The 17,895-nt window shown below is 47.9% G+C and overlaps 1 protein-coding gene across 6 annotated transcripts in view; it reads right to left on the bottom strand.

Annotated features, from left to right (window-relative positions):
* LOC119966976 (dynein heavy chain 8, axonemal-like) overlaps positions 1-17,895 on the bottom strand; it is a 1,648,910-nt gene that overhangs the window by 909,726 nt on the left and 721,289 nt on the right. For all 6 annotated transcript variants that reach the window (XM_038798944.1, XM_038798946.1, XM_038798947.1 and 3 more), the window contains one exon: positions 13,223-13,349. In XM_038798944.1, the coding sequence (XP_038654872.1) occupies positions 13,223-13,349 (127 nt within the window). The remainder of the gene's footprint in view (positions 1-13,222; positions 13,350-17,895) is intronic.

Here is a 17,895-nt window from a genome sequence, read left to right as displayed (position 1 = left end):
TACTAATTCAAACAAAGCTGATAGGTAGAGCTCGTGAAGTGTTTGCATCACTACCGGAGGAGGTATCTGGGACGTATGAGGAGGTGAAAAAAATTCATCTTAGATGCATATGAACTTGTGCCTGAAGCCTACAGACAAAGGTTTAGAAATTTAAGGAAAGAATTTGGTCAAACATACATGGAGTTTGAAAGGCTCAAACAGAGTAATTTGGATAAGTTGATAAGGGCTTTGAAAATAGACCAAACGTATGAAGCTGTCAGAGAAATTATGCTTTTGGAGGAGTTTAAAAATTCAATTCCTGATGTGGTGAGAACTCATGTGGAAGAACAGAGGGTTAAAACTGCGAGATTAGCAGCAGAAATGGCAGATGATTATGAATTAGTTCATAAATCAAAGCTTGGTTTACGACATCAGTTTCAGCCTGTGAGGGATAGAAACTGGGGACATGAGAAATACTCAAGTGGTTAAGGTAAAGGTGATCTGATGAGAGATAATAATCTGAGTGTACCTCAGATTAAAAAAGAAATCCAGGAAAGTGGAAAAGAAAGGAAAAATTTCAAATGTTTTGACTGTAAGAAACTAGGTCATGTGAAGTCACAGTGTTGGTGGTTGAAGAAAAGCACTGGGAAGGCTGATGTGGTAAAACAGGATAAGACAGTGGGGTTTGTTAAGTGATAAAGGAAAGCCCAAGTGAAGCAAAGGAGATACAAAAGATTGTACAGCCTGATTAAGAGGTGATTGATGAGAAGGTGCCAGATCTCTTTAAATAATTTACTTGTGTGGGTAAAGTTTACTCATGTGTATCAGGAGGAGCAGGTAAAGAAGTCACAATTTTAAGAGATAAGGGAGCTAGTCAACCTTTAATGGTAAGAGGTAAGGAGTTATGTAGTTTGGGAAGAATGTTGCCAGAAAAGGTGGTAATATGTGGAATTCAGGTTGAGAGGAGTAGTGTTCAATTATATAAGGTAATGTTGGAAAGTCCAGTGAAGAGTGGTGAAGTGGTAGTAGGAGTAATAGAGAAACTATCTTGACCAGGAATAGTTTATCTTGGGTAATGATATCGCTGGATCACAGGTGGGAGTGATGCCTACAGTGGTTGATAAGCCAGTAGAAAATCAGACAACTGAAGTGTTGAAGGCTGAATATCCTGGGAATTTTCCGGATTGTGTAGTAACAAGGTCGCAAAGTCACAGGTTGAGACAAGAGGAGAAATCAGAGGATGAAGTTGAAGTGCAATTATCAGAAATTATTTTTGATCAGATGGTTGAAAAAGAACAAGAACAGGTGGATGATGAGACGATACTTTTAATTCAGGAAAATTGGCAGAGTTACAACAGAAAGATGTAGAAATAAAATGAATGTATCAGAAAGCATACACAGAAGAGGAATCTGAGTGTATTCCAGGTGTTATTACAGTAAAAGTGATGTCTTCATGAGAAAATGGAGACCTTTACATATACAGGCGGGTGAAAAGTGGGAAGAAGTGAAATTAAATGAAAATGAAAATCGCTTATTGTCACGAGTAGGCTTCAATGAAGTTACTGTGAAAAGCCTCTAGTCGCCACATTCCGGTGCCTGTCCGGGGAGGCTGGTACGGGAATCGAACCGTGCTGCTGGCCTGCTTTAAAAGCCAGCGATTTAGCCCAGTGAGCTAAACCATCCCCATGTTCATCAAGTAGTATTGCCGGTCGGGTATAGAAAGGAGGTGTTGCGAGTTGCACATGAGATACCAGTGGGAGGTCATTTGGGAATAAGGAAAACTCAAGCTAAAATCCAGAAACATTTTTATTGGCCTGGACTACATAAAGATGTAGTTAAATTTTGTCAATCATGTCACACATGTCAAGTGATAGGGAAACCTCAAGCATGATAAAACCAGAGCCCTTAATACCCATTCCAGTATTTGAGGAACCTTTTACACGGGTCCTAATTGATTGCGTCGGACCGCTTCCCAAAATGATATATATTTTGACGATAATGGATGTGTCTACTAGGTTTCCAGAGGCCATTCCAGTACGTAATATTACAGCTAAGCGGATTGTGGAGGAGTTACTTAAATTCTTTTGGAGATAGGGACTACCGACAGAAATGCAATCGGATCAGGGATCAAATTTTACCTCAAGGTTATTCAAAGAAGTTATGGATAGCTTCGGAATAAAACAATTTAAATCAACTGCGTACCATCCAGAATCGCAGGGAGCGTTAGAAAGGTGGCATCAGACATTAAAGACAATGTTGAGGTCTTAGTGTCACGATTATCCAGAGGATTGGGATGAAGGAATTCCATTTGTACTGTTTGCAATTAGGGATGCACATAATGAGTCAACCAAATTTAGTCCTTTTGAACTCATTTTTGGTCATGAGGTAAGAGGACCACTTAAATTGATTAAGGAAAAATTGGTGAGTGAGAAATCAGAACTTACATTGTTGGATTACGTGTAAAATTTTAGGGAACGATTAAATAGAGCAGGTGAATTGGCTGGGCAACATTTAAAAGTTGCATAAAATGTGATGAAACGGGTCGCGGACAAGAAATCCAAAGTTCGTAGTTTTGTCAGTGGAGATAAAGTTTTAGTATTGTTACCAGTGGTGGGTGAATCTTTAAAAGCAAGGTTTTGTGGACCTTATCAGATTGAGGGCCGAAGGGCCTGTACTGCGCTGTATCGTTCTATGTTCTATGAAAGGAAATTAAGTGAGGTGAATTACTTGGTAAAAACACCAGATAAAAGGAACACTCAATGAGTGTGTCCTGTGAATATGCTTAAAAGGTAGTTTGAAAGGGAAAGAGAGAAAAAGGAGTTTTTAATGATTCTAACTCAAAGTGACAAACCAAATCCAAATGACTATGAATTTGACATACCTCAAATTAAATTGGAAAACGAGGATGTTCTTAAAAATTGGGATAAATTGTTGATTTACCTTCCAGAGGAAAAACAAACTGACTTGAAAGGGATATTGATATCGCATGGGCAAGTTTGTAGAGATAAATTTGGAAGTACTAAAGTGCCTATACATGATGTAGATGTGGGAAATGCTGTTCCAATCAAACAACATCCATATAGACTTAACCCTTTAAAATTGGCACAGGTTAACAAAGAGATTGAGAATATGCTTAAAAATGGCATAATTGAAGTGGGTTGCAGCCAATGGAGCTCACCCATCGTAATTGTACCAAAACCAGACGGTACCCAAGAGTTGTGTGTGGACTATAGAAAGGTTAATGCAGTTACAAGAACAGACTCTCGTTTGGAGGATTGCATTGAGAAAGTGGGACAATCAGCTTTTATTTCCAAACTGGATTTACTTAAAGGTTACTGGCAGGTACCTTTATCCGAAAGGGTGAAGGAGATTTCAGCTTTTGTGATTCCAGATGGTATATACCAATTCAAAGTTATGCCATTTGGCATGAAAAACGAACCAGCTACATTTCAACGGTTAACCAACAAAGTTGTTTCAGGATTACCCAATTATGCGGTATACATCGACGATCTGGTAATTTTCAGCCAGACATGGAAAGAACATTTAAAACATCTGATGGAGTTATTCGATCGACTTCAGGAGGCGAGTTTGGTGATAAGCCCAGCCAAAAGTGAATTTGGAAAAGCCCAAGTCACTTTCCTTGGCCATACAATCGGACAGGGTCGAATGGTCACATGGGATATGATACCAACAGTTATTGAGGAGTTTCCAATACCCTCAAGACGAAGGAAAATAATGCAATTTCTTGGCATGAGTGGATTTGATCGAACATTTGTGCAAACGTTTTGTAGCGTGATTGCTCCACTGATGGACTTGCTGAAGAAACGTCGAAAATTTCAGTGGACAGCGGACTTTCAACAGGCATTTGACGGCCTGAAAGCTGTGATAACCAATGCTCCTGTGTTGGAGAATTACAAGGGACTCTGCAATCAGATTGAACTAAAGTATCTGACTTTAATGATAAATGCCGAGGCGTAGAGAAATGGACGGATCGTGCAGAGACCTTCTTGTTCAAAGAGATTGTCAATCATGAAAATTTTCAGTTGGACGAAGAAGAACAAAAATGGACTATATTTTTGTACCTGTTTGCGTGTGTTGTTTTTTTTTTAAACAAAAAAGTATATTTACTGTGTGCATTTCTTAAGAGATAGTGAAAAGGTGAAAAATGAAACCATCTTGAAGTTGATAGTTTATTTTTTTTCTTGGGGAGGTATCATGTGAGAGCACCTTTAAGAAATAGGTGTTTACTACTGCAGTGATGTCAGAGAGTGGGTGGAGCTGGGCTATCTGGCAGCTTTTTACTTTTGTTTTAGGCTGTTTGCTGCAGGGTGTGTTTTAGTTTCGTTTTCAGTGTTGGAGCTGAAGCCAGACAGAGTAGGTGTACTGTTGATCTCTCTGCCATGAAAAAACTATCTCTTGATAATTTGGTGAATTCAGAACTATAAATGTTCTCAATAGTGAATGAAAACCCAAGGTGCTTCTTTTGTCTTCTGGATGTTGTTTGGGAAGTTATTAAGGATTACTTAGTGTTGTATTCTTTGGGGGTTGTATTTGAATTGATGATTGCTAAGATATTTACTGTATGTTTTAAAAAGGTTAACTTGAGTTCATAGAATAAACATTGTTTTAATTTAAAAGTACTGTAAAGCTCTGTTTGCACCATATCTGTAGAGTGGACCGTGTGCTCCCCATAACCACACTCTATTAAAAGTCGTGGGTCAGGTGAACTCCATGATACACTTTGGGGTTCTCTAAACCCTGGCCCATAACACTAGCAAGCCTCTCTTCATAGCTGAGATGTGGCAACATCCTGGTGAATATCGTCTGCATCCTCTCTAGTGGAGACATTTCTTCACACAAAGAAATGAAAAATGAAAGAGTGGTGAGCCTGTGAAATTCATTATCACAGGAAGTAGTTGATGCAAAACTTCGAATATATCCAAGAGGCCGCTAGATATAACACTTGGGGAGAATGGGATCAAAGGCTATGGGGAGGAAGCAGGATTAGGCTATTGAGTTGGATGATCAGCCATGATCGTGTTGAATGGCGGCGCACGCTCGAACGGCCAAAAGGCCTCCTCCTGCTCCTATCTTCTATGTATCTATGTAGTGCAATTGCTTCCTTCTTATAATGTGTCGACCAGGATTGCACACAGTACCCCATCTGTGGCCTAACAAGTTTTTTTATATAGCTCCATGATAACCTTCCTGCCCTTATATTGTATGTCTCAGATAATAAAAGAATCCTCTTTTACTGCCACAAGTAGGTTTACATTAACATTGCAATGACGTCACTGTGATAATCCCCTAGTCGCAACACTCTGGCGCCTGTTCGGGTACACGGAGGGAGAATTTAGAATGGCCAAACTACCTAACAGCACGTCTTTCGGCACTTGTGGGAGGAAACCGAGGAAACCCACGCAGACACAGGGAGAACGTGCAGACTCTGCACAGTGACCCAAAGCCGGGAATCGAACCTCGGACCCTGGCACTGTGAAGCAACAGTGCTAACCACTGTGCTACCATGCCGCCTGAAGGCACTTATCCTAACTGCCTTCTTAATCATTTTATCTCCCTATCCTGCTGCCTTCAGGGATCTATGGGTTTGCATCCCAAGGTTCCTCTGGTTCTCTGTACATCTTAGCATCCTATCATTCATTGTGTATTTACTTGTCTTGTTAGTCCTCACAAAAGGCATCACTTCACATTTTTCAGGGTTAAATTCTATTTGCTATCTATAACGTCCTCGCTATTTACCACACCACTAATTTTCATATCATCTGCGAATTTAGTGATTCTTTCACATCTAGATCATTAATGTATACTGCAAACAGCAAGACCCAGCACAGATGCCTGAGGAATACCACAGGACACAGGCTTCCAGTCACAAAACAACATTCGAACATCACTCTTTGCCTGCTGCCATTAAACTAATCTTGGATCCAATTTGTTACATTGACTTAGATCCCATTGGCTCTTGCTCACTTGTCAGTCTCCCATGTGGGACCTTGTCAAAAGTCTTACTGAAGTGCATGTAGACTACCTCAACGACTTTACCCTCATCTACACACGCAGTCAGGTTCTCAAAATAGTTCAATCAAATTTGTTAAACATGATCTCCCCCTGAAAAAGCCATGCCAGCTATCCTTAATTAAATCTTGGCCCTCCAAATGGAGATTAAATCAGTCCCGCAGAATATTTTTCTCATAATTTCTCTACCACTGATGTTAAACTCAATGGCCTGTGATTACCTGGTTTATCCCTACATCCCTCCTTGAATAATTGTACCACATTAGCTGCCCTCCAGTCCTCTGGCACCTCTGCTGTGGCCAGAGAGGATTTGAAAATTGGCGTCAGAGACCCTGCAATCTCCTTCCTCATTTGCATTGCTGAGAAGTGGCTATTCCTACAGGAATTTAATGTTTCTAACATTTGACCCCAAATTAACTTTTTTTGGAAAAGTTTAGTAAAGGGAGTGGCAAATGACACAAATGGCCCAAATCACGTTTTACATCGGTGGAAAATCTCACCGTGATTGTCCCCCTCCCCCATCAGTGATGTAACAGGTTTCCCACCATGTAACATCAGGAACCTCATTCCGATCTCCTTAGCAGGCCTCTCTTCGGGAATCATCCCTTCATGTTCAAACGTCTACCCATGGCAGTGTGGCATCATGATGGCAAAATTCCTGACTGCTTTCAAAAGGTGTGAGCCTGATGAGCTGACCTCCAAGGTGAGTGGATCGCTCGATGGGTGAGAGGGAACAGGGAGAGGCCTTAGGGGTACCAGGAAAGGTGTTAGGGAGCATAGGGAGAGGTGTAGGGGGTCATCGGGAGATATTTGGGGGAGGGGGGGGGGGGAGGGAGATGCCCGTGGAAGTGTCAGGCACCACCGGGATTGACTTTGCGTGTACTGAGAGATGTGGGTTATGTGGGGGGCTGCTACCAAGAGAGGCCTTGTGGGTGGGTGGGGGGAATGCGGGAGTGGAGGGGGCCTGGCAAAAGGCACAGAATCTACAGGGCTGAATATCTCGGAGTCATGGGGAGGTCAAAGGAACCGGGGCAAAGGGGAAGACAGAGTGTGACAATAACCATTGATGAGGCTGTCTTCTTCTGCTGCTTGGCCACTGCCTTCTTGAACTGTCCTAACACTGGGAAGGGAAGCTTGGGCCAGTGGAATGGGTGGGTATGTCACCTGTCATCACTGTCTAATGGATCCACTCAAATGTTGTGTGGAGCAAGGGTCTGCAGGCTCATTACTGACAAGGGCAAGTCTAATGATGAGACATTCTGTTGCAGCTGAGATCATTCAGTTACAACTTAATAACATGCCGATAATCTTTTTTTTAAAAAACAATTTTAATGAGGTATTTTTGGCATTAAAAACAGCAACAATATAAAAACAATGTACAAAGAACAATAAACATAGTGCAAACACTAACTCCCATCTCTCCACGACCTGCCTATTTAACCCCCTACTCTATGCTACCCTAGCTCCCCCACCCCCCTGCTGACGTTTAATTCTCCATGAAGAAGTTAGTGAATGGTTGTCACCTTCCGGCGAATCCTAACAAAGATCCTCTCAAGGCGAACTTAATATTTTCTAGGCCGAGGAAGCTCGCCATGTCGGGTAACCAGGTCTCCGACTTCGGGGGCTTTGAGTCCCTCCAAGCTAATAGTATCCATCTCTGGGCTACCAAGGAGGCAAAGGCCAGAACATCTGACTCTTTCTCCTCCTGGACTCTCGGATCTTCCGACACCCCAAACATTGCCACCCCTGGACTCATTGCCACCCTTGATTTCAATACTCTGGCATGACATCGGCAAACCCCTGCCAATATCCCCTAAGTTTTGGACACGGCCAAAACATGTGGACATGGTTTTCTCCTCCCGCACATTTTACACACCTGTCCTCTACTCCAAAGAATCTACTCATCCAAGCCACTGTCATCTGGGCCCGATGGACCACCTTGAATTGGATCAAGCTGAGCCTTGCGCATGTAGCGGTCGCGTTGACTCTGCTCAACGCATCTGCCCATAATCCATTCTCCATCTCAACCCCAAGCTCCTCCTCCCACTTACGCTTCAGCTCCTCGGTCTGCATCTCCTCCGCCCCCTTAAGTTCTTTGTAGATGTCCGAGGCACTCCCCTCTCCCACCCACCCCTAGACACTACCCTATCCTGGATCCCACATAGTGGCACAAGTGGGAAGGCTGATGCCTGCCTGTGGAGGACGTCCCGCACCTATAATATCTGAATTCATTCCCTCTTGCCAACCCAAACTTCTCCTCCAGCGCCCTCAAGCTAAGGAAGCTCCCTTCCAGGAACAGTTCCCCCATCCTCTCAATTCCCGCCCTCCGCCATACGCAGAAGCCCCCATCCAAGCTCCCCGGAGCAAACCGGAGGTTGTCACATATTGGGGACCAAATGGACGCTCCCACTGCTCCAACATACCTCCTCCACTGACCCCAGATCCTCAAGGCCGCCACCACCACGGGGCTGGAGGAGTAACTCGCCGGCGGGAACGGCAGGGGTGCTGTAATCAGCGCCCCCAAGCTGGTGGATCTCCATGAAGCTGCCTCCATCCGCTCCCAAACCAACCCTGCCCCCACCACCCATTTCCTAATCATAGCAATGTTGGCCGCTCAGTAGTAATTTCTAAATTTGTTAGGGCTATCCCCACACCCCCCCACCCCCCCCTCTCCCGATTCCTCTTGAGCATCGCTTTCTTCACCCGCGGGGACCTACCCGCCCAAACAAAGCCCAGAATGATTTTATTAACCCTCTTAAAAAAGGACGTGGGATGAAAATTGGGAGGCATTGGAATACAAATAAAAATCTCGGTAGAATCGCCATCTTAACCGTCTGCACCCTCCCGGCCATGCGATAGCGGTAGTGCATCCCATCTCCAAAACTCGCCCCTCATCTGCTCAACCAACCGGGACAAGTTGAACTTGTGTAACCGGCCCCAGTCGTGCACCACTTGTATTCCTAAGTACCTGAAACTGTTGGCTCTCCTGACCCCTCGCCTGGACTACAAACATCTCGCTCTTTGTCATATTCAGTTTATATCCCGAAAACCTGCCAAATTCCCGCAAAGTCACCATGATTTCACCCATCCCTGTGCCTGGATCTGCTACATACAAGAGCAGGTCGTCCGTGTACAGCGAGACCCTATGTTCCACCCCCCCGAACCAGACCCTTCCAGCCCCTTGAAGCTCCCAGAGCAATCGCCAGCTGCTCTATAGCTAGCGCAAACAGCAGTGGGGAGAGGGGGGCATCCCAGCCTTGTCCCCCGGTACAGTCTAAAATAGTCCAAGGTCGTCCTATTCTTCTTTACACAAGCCTCCGGGGCCTGGTAGCAGCCTAACCCAGCCCCTACCAAACCCAAATCGCTCCAACACCTCCCATAGATAGTCCCAGTCCACCCAGTCGAACGCCTTCTCCGCATCCATGGCCAAAACTACTTCAACCGCCCTGCTCTCCGGGTGCATCATAATCACATTGAGCAGCCTTCTTATATTGGCCACCAACTGCCTGCCCTTGACAAACCCGGTTTGATTCTCCTTAATCACCTCCGGCACACAATCCTCAATCCTGGAGGCCAAAACGTTGGCCAGCAGCTTGGTGTCCACATTAAGCAATGAGATCGGCCTATATGACCCGCATAGCTCCGGGTTCTTGTCCCGCTTCAGTATTGATGAAATAGTGGCCTGTGACATCGTCGGGGACAGCACCCCTCTATCCCTCGCCTCATTAAAAACTTTGACCAGCAACGGCCCTAATATCCCCGAGAACTTCTTGTAAAATTCCACCGGATACCCATCCGGCCCCTGGGCTTTACCCGACTGCATTGCCTTCAAGCCCTCCCCTATCTCTTTGGCCCTAATCGGAGCCCCCAGCCCATCCACAAGCTCTCTGTCCACTCTTGGGAAGGTCAGTCTGTCAAAAAAGCGTCTCATCCCCTCGGGCCCTGCGGGGGTTCAGAGGGACAGAGTCAACTGTAAAAGTCCCTAAACGCCCTGTTTAGCCCTGCCGAGTCCCCTGCCAAATTCCCATCCCCATCAATCACCCTCTCTATTTCCCTGGCCGCCTCCCTCTTCCTAAGCTGCTGTGCCAACATTCTGCTAGCCTTCTCCCCATGCTCGTAAGCCGCACCCCCCTCGCCTTTCTAAGCCTTGCCTGTGGACAACACACCGAATGCAGCCTGCAGCCTCTGTCGTTCCCTTAAAAGCTCTACCGCTGGGGTCGCCACATACCTCCTATCTATCTGTAGGATCTCCCTAATCAGTAGGTCCGTCTCTGCCCTATCCGTCCTGACCCTATGAGCCTGTATCGAAACCAGCTCCCCTCTCACTACTGCTTTCAGCGCCTCCCAGACCACCGCTGCTGAGATTTCCCCCGTGTCGTTGACCTGCAGGTAGTTCTGCATACACTTCCTCAGCCTCTCGCTTCGTCCACCAACAAGCCCACGTCCAATCTCCATTGCGGGCGCTGGAAGCTCTCCTCACCAACCTGCAGATCCACCCAGTGTGGGGCATGTTCCGAAATAGTGATGGCCGAGTACCCCGTGTCCACCACCCCCGCCAGTAAATACCTGCTCAAAATGAAAAAATCAATCCGGGAATAAACCTTATGCACATGCGAATAAAAAGAAAATTCCCTCCCCATCGGCTGCCTAAACCTCCATGGGTCGACCCCCCCCCATCTGCTCCATGAACCCTGACATCTCCTTTGCCATTGCTGGCACCTCCCCGTTTTCGAACACGACCGGTCCAGGCCAGGATCGATGACCGTATTAAAATCCCCTCCCATCACCAACTTGTGCGAGTCCAGTCAGGTATCTTCCCCAGTATCCTCTTCATGAATTCTACGTCGTCCCAGTTTGGCGCGTATACTTGACCAAGACTACCTTCCTCCCCTCCAGCTTGCCACTCACCATGACATAACGGCCGCCCCCGTCCGAGACTATGCTGCCAACCTGAAATTGCACCCGCTTATTGATTAAAATCACCACCCCTCTAGTCTTGGTGTCCAACCCCGAATGAAAGACCTGACTGACCCAGCCCTTCCTAAGCCTAACGTGATCCGCCACTTTCAGGTGTGTCTCCTGCAACATCACCACATCCGCCTTCAGAGCCCTCCGATGCATGAACACACGCATTCAACCCTCTAACATTCCAGGTGATCAGCCTAGTTGGGGGGGCACCACGACCCCCCCTCCGCCGATCAGCCATCCCCTTTTCTGGGCCCACCTCCAGCCCATGCACCGTGCCTCCATTGGCCTGCCTCCTGGCAGCCCCCACCCCCGACCTCCTCTCTGTCCTGAATCCTAAGTCCCTCCATCATCAGCAGAATAATTCTCCCCCTCACCCCCCAGCAACAGCAGTCCGTAACCTAACCCCTGCCATATATTGAACATATACGCACCCCACACTGTGCATCCGTTGACTAGCTCAACCAGCTAGCCTTTTACTTCCCACATCTTCATTCAAACTTAAAAGCAGAAGAAAAACGACAGTCCAAACATATAAACGTCGCTCAGAAAGGTTACAACTTAAAACCAAAAAGTCCTCAGTTCAGCACCAGCCCTGTCTTCTTGGCAAAGACCATCGCTTCCTTGGGCGACTCAAAGTAATGGTGCTGGTCCTTGTGCGTAACCTGGAAATGTGCTGGGTACAGCAGCCCGAATTTCACATTCTTCTTATACAGGATCGTCTTTACTTGATTAAAGCCTGCCCTCCTTCTGGCCACCTCCACACTCAAGTCCTGATAGACACGCAGAATGCTATTGTCCCATTTGCAACTCCGCATACGCTTGGCCCACTGGAGAACACAATCCTTGTCCAAAAATCTATGGAACCGGACCACCATCGCCCTTGGGGGGGGGGGTCCCCCGGCCGCGGCTTCCTCGCCAGCGCTCTGTACGCCCTGTCCACCTCCAACGATCGGGGAAAAGCCCCCTCCCCCAGAAGCTTCTGAAACAAACTCGCCACAAACGCGCCAGCATCAGCTCCTTCAGAGTGACCAACAATTCTCACGTTCTGCCGGCGAGTTTTGTTCTTTAGATCCTCCACCTTCTCCAGCAGTCTCTTTTGCTGATCCTTGAGCATCGTCACCTCTAGTTCGACCGCCGTTTGATGCTCCCCTGGTCCGCCAGCACCTTCTCCAGCTTCTGAATTGTCTGATCCTGAGCATCCAGCCTGCGCTCCAACCAATCGATTGACTCCTTTATCGGGTCAAGACAGTCCCGTTTCTGTCTGACAAAGCCCTTCTGGATGACCTGCATCAGCTCCTCAGTTGATGGTTGGGCCGTCGCAGCAGGGGTCCGGACATCAGCTATGTTGTCTTCAGCCGCAGCCTCCACCTAGCCCTTGCTTATCTTTCTATTTCTTCCTTTTCGGTCCCTTGGGGTTCTCCATTCCATCCACCAATGTATGGATCCAGAGCGAAATTGTCTGCGTCTTCAAAGCCAAAGGCTTGGATCACTGTCTGTTCAGTTCTCCATGTGTCTCCGTGGGTTTTCTCCGGGTGCTCCGGTTTCCTCCCACAAGTCCCGAAAGACATGCTTGTTAGGTGAATTGGACATTTTGAATTCTCCCTCTTTGTACTCAAACAGGAGCCGGAGTGCAGCACGGTAGCACAAGTGCAGCACAAGTGGATAGCACTGTGGCTTCACAGTGCCAGGGTCCCAAGTTTGATTCCCCGCTGGGTCACTATCTGTGCGGAGTCTGCACGTTTTCCCCGTGTGTGCGTGGGTTTCCTCCGGGTGCTCTGGTTTCCTCCCACAGTCCAAAGATGTGCAGGTTAGGTGGATTGAGGGCTTAAGTGGGTCGGTGCAGACTCGATGGGCCGAATGGCCTCCTTCTGCACTGTATGTTCTGTAAGTGTGTCGATTAGGGGCTTTTCACAGTAACTTCATTGCAGTGTTAATGTAAGCCTACTTGTGACAATAATAAAGATTATTATAATTATTATTACAGTGTTAATGTAAGCCTACCTGTGACATTAATGCATGGTCTGGGTCCACATGTGACTCCAGATCGACAACAATGTTTTTGACTCTTAGATGCCTTTTCAAAAGGTACTCAGTTCCAGCAATTAGGGATGTGCAATAAATGCTGACCTCGTCAACGATGCCCACATCCCGTAAAATGAATTTTTAAAATGTTTACGATGGCAATTTTAATGTGCACATTGAAGGAATGAAAGAACATGCTACTGAAATTAGCTTTATCTCCTACCTGTGTTCAGTTCAATAAAATCTAATGTAACAGTGGAGCTGAGTTCCTCAATCTCTTGTTGAAAAGTAGCATAGAATTCTATTTCTGATCGAAGTTCATATAGGCTGGGATTACCATCCATAAATTTCTATGTAGAAATGGTAAGATCAAAATTAGAAATTGTCATTAAATCACTAAAGGTTTTCAGAGATTACATTCAAGAAACTATATACTAAAGGTGGCTGGTCTAACAAAGTTTCATCATAAGTCATTAATTTACATTCGCAGAATAATTAATCAGATAATCTTCCAATTTGCAGTTATATCAATATACTGAGCACGGTTTTTAAACATATTTCAGCAAGTTTAAACCTCATGAGCTTTCAGAATGGAGCCCAGGATGTTCATGAAGAGTGATACATTAACAGAGGAAAATCAGAAATGTTTGTGCAAGTTGTGAATTGTGTGCAGAGAACATAGAACATAGAACAGTGCAGCAAAGAACAGGCCCTTCGGCCCTCAATGTTGTGCCGAGCATTGCCCGAAACCAAAATCAAGCGGCGAAACAAAAGTGCTTTTTTAAAAAACTTGTGGTGGCTGATGACAGTTTTCCCTGTTCGTCTAAAGTAGACAGATGTAACTTGCTATTACTTTACTTTGCTAAACTGTTCATTTAAAATGAATGAACCAATTGATTATTGAGACTAAAATAAACAATTGAGTTAAAAATATTTGACTCATGAAATTATTTTGCAAAGTTCAGAAAGACATGACATGATAGGTGGTGCACCGTGGCTGGAGAGTTTGTGGAGACCACTGCGATCCTAGAGAACCATGGGCAGGATTCTCCGTCCAGCGATGCCGGAATCGTGATCGGTGGAGAATCGGCAACAGCCAAAAAACGAGGTCGCCGCAGGGCGCTGAATGGAGTGCCATGCTCTGGTGCCTCAATGGCGGTGTGAATGCATTCCTCGCCCCACACCGGCATGGGCATGTAAAACGTAGCATAGCATGAGTTAACATATCATTAATGGACCCAAGCTAGTAGTCTCCAACTTCCAGCGATCGTCCACCTCCGCTAGGCAGAGGTGACAGTCACCGCAGTTTACTTGTGGTATATAAAAAAGGCGATCGGATGCCATGGCTTCCGAGGGAGAGAGAAGAGGGAAGAAAAGTTTGAAAAGGCGCAACAGTGAGCTGTGCCTCTGGGAGGGGGGAGGGGGTGTGGTGTCTGCCAGGGCGGGGGGAGTAGTGGCGGGGCGAACAGGAGATGAACCGTCGGTTTGGGATGTCCCCCTGGGGCCAGGGTGTTGAAGCCATTTCCACAGCCCACATGGCAGCCATCTGGCTGCACACTCCACCAACTGTCCACTGAGTCCTGTAAATATGCAGAGTGCCACCGGTCGTATAGGTGACCCTCCTGCCCCAAGCCAACCCCCTAGAAACTCTCAGGACCCAGCATGGATGAGCAAAACCAGTGGCCTACCAGGTGCTGGCACTCCTCAGTGCACCGATCCAAAATGCTGCCCCACTGGTTTAGGGGCTGGTTTAGCACAGGGCTAAATCGCTGGCTTTTAAAGCAGACCAAGGCAGGCCAGCAGCGCGGGTTCAATTCCCGTATCAGCCTCCCTGAACAGGCACCGGAATGTGGCGACTAGGGGCTTTTCACAGTAACTTCATTTGAAGCCTACTTGTGACAATAAGCGATTTTCATTTCATTTCACTGCAGAAGGAGCAGGGGAAGAGCAGAGAACAACCTGAATGGGAGACGCATGCACCATGGTCTTTGGCACCCACCCTGACTCATTGCCCCTCCCAGGGCGGTTGCCCTACATCATCAGCTATCCCACCCCACAGGACCATCAGCTGTCACTAAGCTCACCTTGCTTACTGAGCCCCTGCTCCCATCCATCCTGCACCCAGGCAGGTAGGCACAACCCATATTTCGTAAAGTGGACCCATGGCACACTGCAGCTGCGGTCTCAATTACCCTCACTAAGCCCTATCTGTTGACCCTGCCCACATGCATGCCACCAAGTATGGTGCCAGTCGGTGACACACAGTGGTACCCCTCACTCCACAACCAGCTGTCACCTTGCTGCCGGGGTAGCCTACCCAAAGCAGACACCCACAGTAAAACTCACAGGAGGGCGAAGGACAGGGGCCACAGAACGTATAGCTGGCATGGGTAGCGCCAGCCACCAGTACACCTGAGGTAATGCATTTTGGAAGGTCTAATACAGATGGGTAATATACAGTAAATGGCAGAACCCTTAAGAATATTGATAGGCAGAGGGATCTGGGTATACAGGTACACAGGTCACTGAAAGTGGCAACGCAGGTGGAGAAAATGGTCAAGAAGGCATACGGCATGCTTGCAGCACGGTTCGATTCCTGTACCAGCCTCCCCGGACAGGCGCCGAAATGTGGCGACTAGGGGCTTTTCACAGTAACTTCATTGAAGCCTACTCGTGACAATAAAGCGATTTTCATTTCATTTCATGTTGAAGCTTTATCGAACCTTAGGTCGGCCAAGCTTGGAATATATAGCGGGATTCACCAAAACCAGCGTGATGGCCCGATGCTGGCATCAAAAACGGCGCGACCCACTCCGGCGTCGGGCTGACCAGAAGTAGCGGAATTCTCCGCACCTCCGGGGGCTGGGTGGACGCTGAAGGGGTTGGCGCCGCGCCAGCCAGCGCCGAAGGGACTGCACGAATTAGCGCATGTGGAGAACCACCAGCGTGGTTCCGTGCATGCGCAGACCGGCCGGCGTATTCTGGCGCATGCGCAGGAAGTTGTCTTCTCCTCGCCGGCCATTGTGCAGCCATACAGGGGCTGCGCGGAAGGAGTAGTGCCCCCATGGCACAGGCCCGCCCGCAGATCGGCAGCCCCCGATTGTGGGCCAGACTACCGTGGGGCCCCCCCCAGGGTCCCCGAGGACCGCACCAGCCAACTTACCTGCCTGGTCCCGCCGTGTGGGACCATGTCTCATCCACGCTGGCGGGACTGGCCAAAAATGGGTGGCCGCTCGACCCATTGGGCCTGGAGAACTGCCAGGGCGGGCTGCCAATGGCACCTGAGCTGCATGGCGTGATCCCCGCCCCCGCCCAAAAACTGTCGCAGGGGTGTCGGAGAATCCCACCTATAGTGTTCAATTCTGGTTGTCGCACAACCAGAAGGAAAGGATGTGGAAGCTTGGGAGAGGGTAGAGAAAAGATTTACCAGGATGTTGCTTGGTATGGAGGGCCTTAGCTATGAGGAGAAGTTGGAGAAACTTGGTTTGTTCTCACTAGAACGACGGAGGTTGAGGGGCAACCTGCTAGAAATCTACAAGATTATGAGGGGAATGGACAGAGTGGATAGTCAGAAGTTTTTTCCCAGGGTGGAAAAGTCAATTACGCGGGGGTCATAAGTTTAAGGTATGATGGGCAAGGTATAAAGGAAATGTACGAGGCAAGCTTTTTACACAGAGGGTGATGGGAGCCTGGAATCCGCTGGCGGGGAGGTGGTGGAAGCAAATATGACAGTGACTTTTAAGGGGGCTGGGTGTACGCTGGAGGAGTTGGCGCCGTAACAGCCGGTGCCGAATGGACTGCACGAATTAGCGTATGCGCAGAACCGCCAGCGTGGTTCCGTGCATGAGCAGACCGGCCGGCGGATTGGAACCGGCAACCCGCGGATGACTTCACATCCTCGGCGCAACAAGGTCGCGGCCGGGAAAGACGGAGGCCCACTCCTAGCCCCCCGGGTGGGGGCGAATATGGAATTCGGCCCCCTGCGGAGAATTCCGCCCAATGGATTTCGGAGTCCTGACAGGAGCTGTAATGTAATAGGTATGCGTGAACAGAAGTTGCTCGGGGACGACCTTGCCCCAGAGGATCAGGAGCCTTTGAGGATGGAGAGCTGGGCACCCAACAGGCTGAGGAGGAGATGGGAAGGAGGCTCAGCATCAGGCCCTGTGTATTTTAGCAGTGCCTGTACTTCAGGGACCTGTTGGACCGAGCATTCTGCCGGTGACTCCGGCTAAGCAGGGAGACCTTGCGACATCTCTGTCAGATGATGGCACACCTGCAACCGTGGGGTTATGGGGGAGGATAGCCGCTCCTGGTGTCCGTCAAGTTGACGGCCGGCCTGAAATTTTATGCCATGGGTCCTTCCAGGCAAGTGGGGACCTGTCTGAGAACTTGTAGACATCTGTACAAAGGTGCATCCGTGGCATCACAGATGCCCTATATGCCCGGGAGGCATAATATATCAACTTCAGTGTGGACCAAACCCAGGAGGTTGCCCAGGGAGCAGGATTCACCATCATCGCCAGCATGCTCCTGGTCTAGGAGGTGATCAATGGGGCATGGGGGGCTACCATTCTCGGGCAGCGTGGTAGCACAGTGGGTAGCACTGTTGCTTCACAGCGCTAGGGTCCCAGGATCGATTCCCGGCTGTGCGCATGTTCTCCCTGTGTCTGCGTGGGTTTCCTCCGGGTGCTCCGGCTTCCTCCCACAAGTTCCGAAAGATATGTGCCGGAATGTGGCGACTAGGAACTTTTTACAGTAACTTAATTGTAGTATTAATGTAAGCCTGCTTGTGACAATAATAATAAAGATTACACCACGCCACAAGGTTTTCTATATCCTTCCTGTACTCTGACTCATCATTGTTCTAGATCCGACCCACTACGGTCTTGTCATCAG

The sequence above is a fragment of the Scyliorhinus canicula genome, chromosome 6 (assembly GCF_902713615.1).
Source record: "Scyliorhinus canicula chromosome 6, sScyCan1.1, whole genome shotgun sequence".
Classification (NCBI taxonomy): domain Eukaryota; kingdom Metazoa; phylum Chordata; class Chondrichthyes; order Carcharhiniformes; family Scyliorhinidae; genus Scyliorhinus; species Scyliorhinus canicula.
The sequence above is the reverse complement of the archived record's forward strand: the minus strand, read 5'-3'. Positions and strand labels throughout refer to the sequence as shown.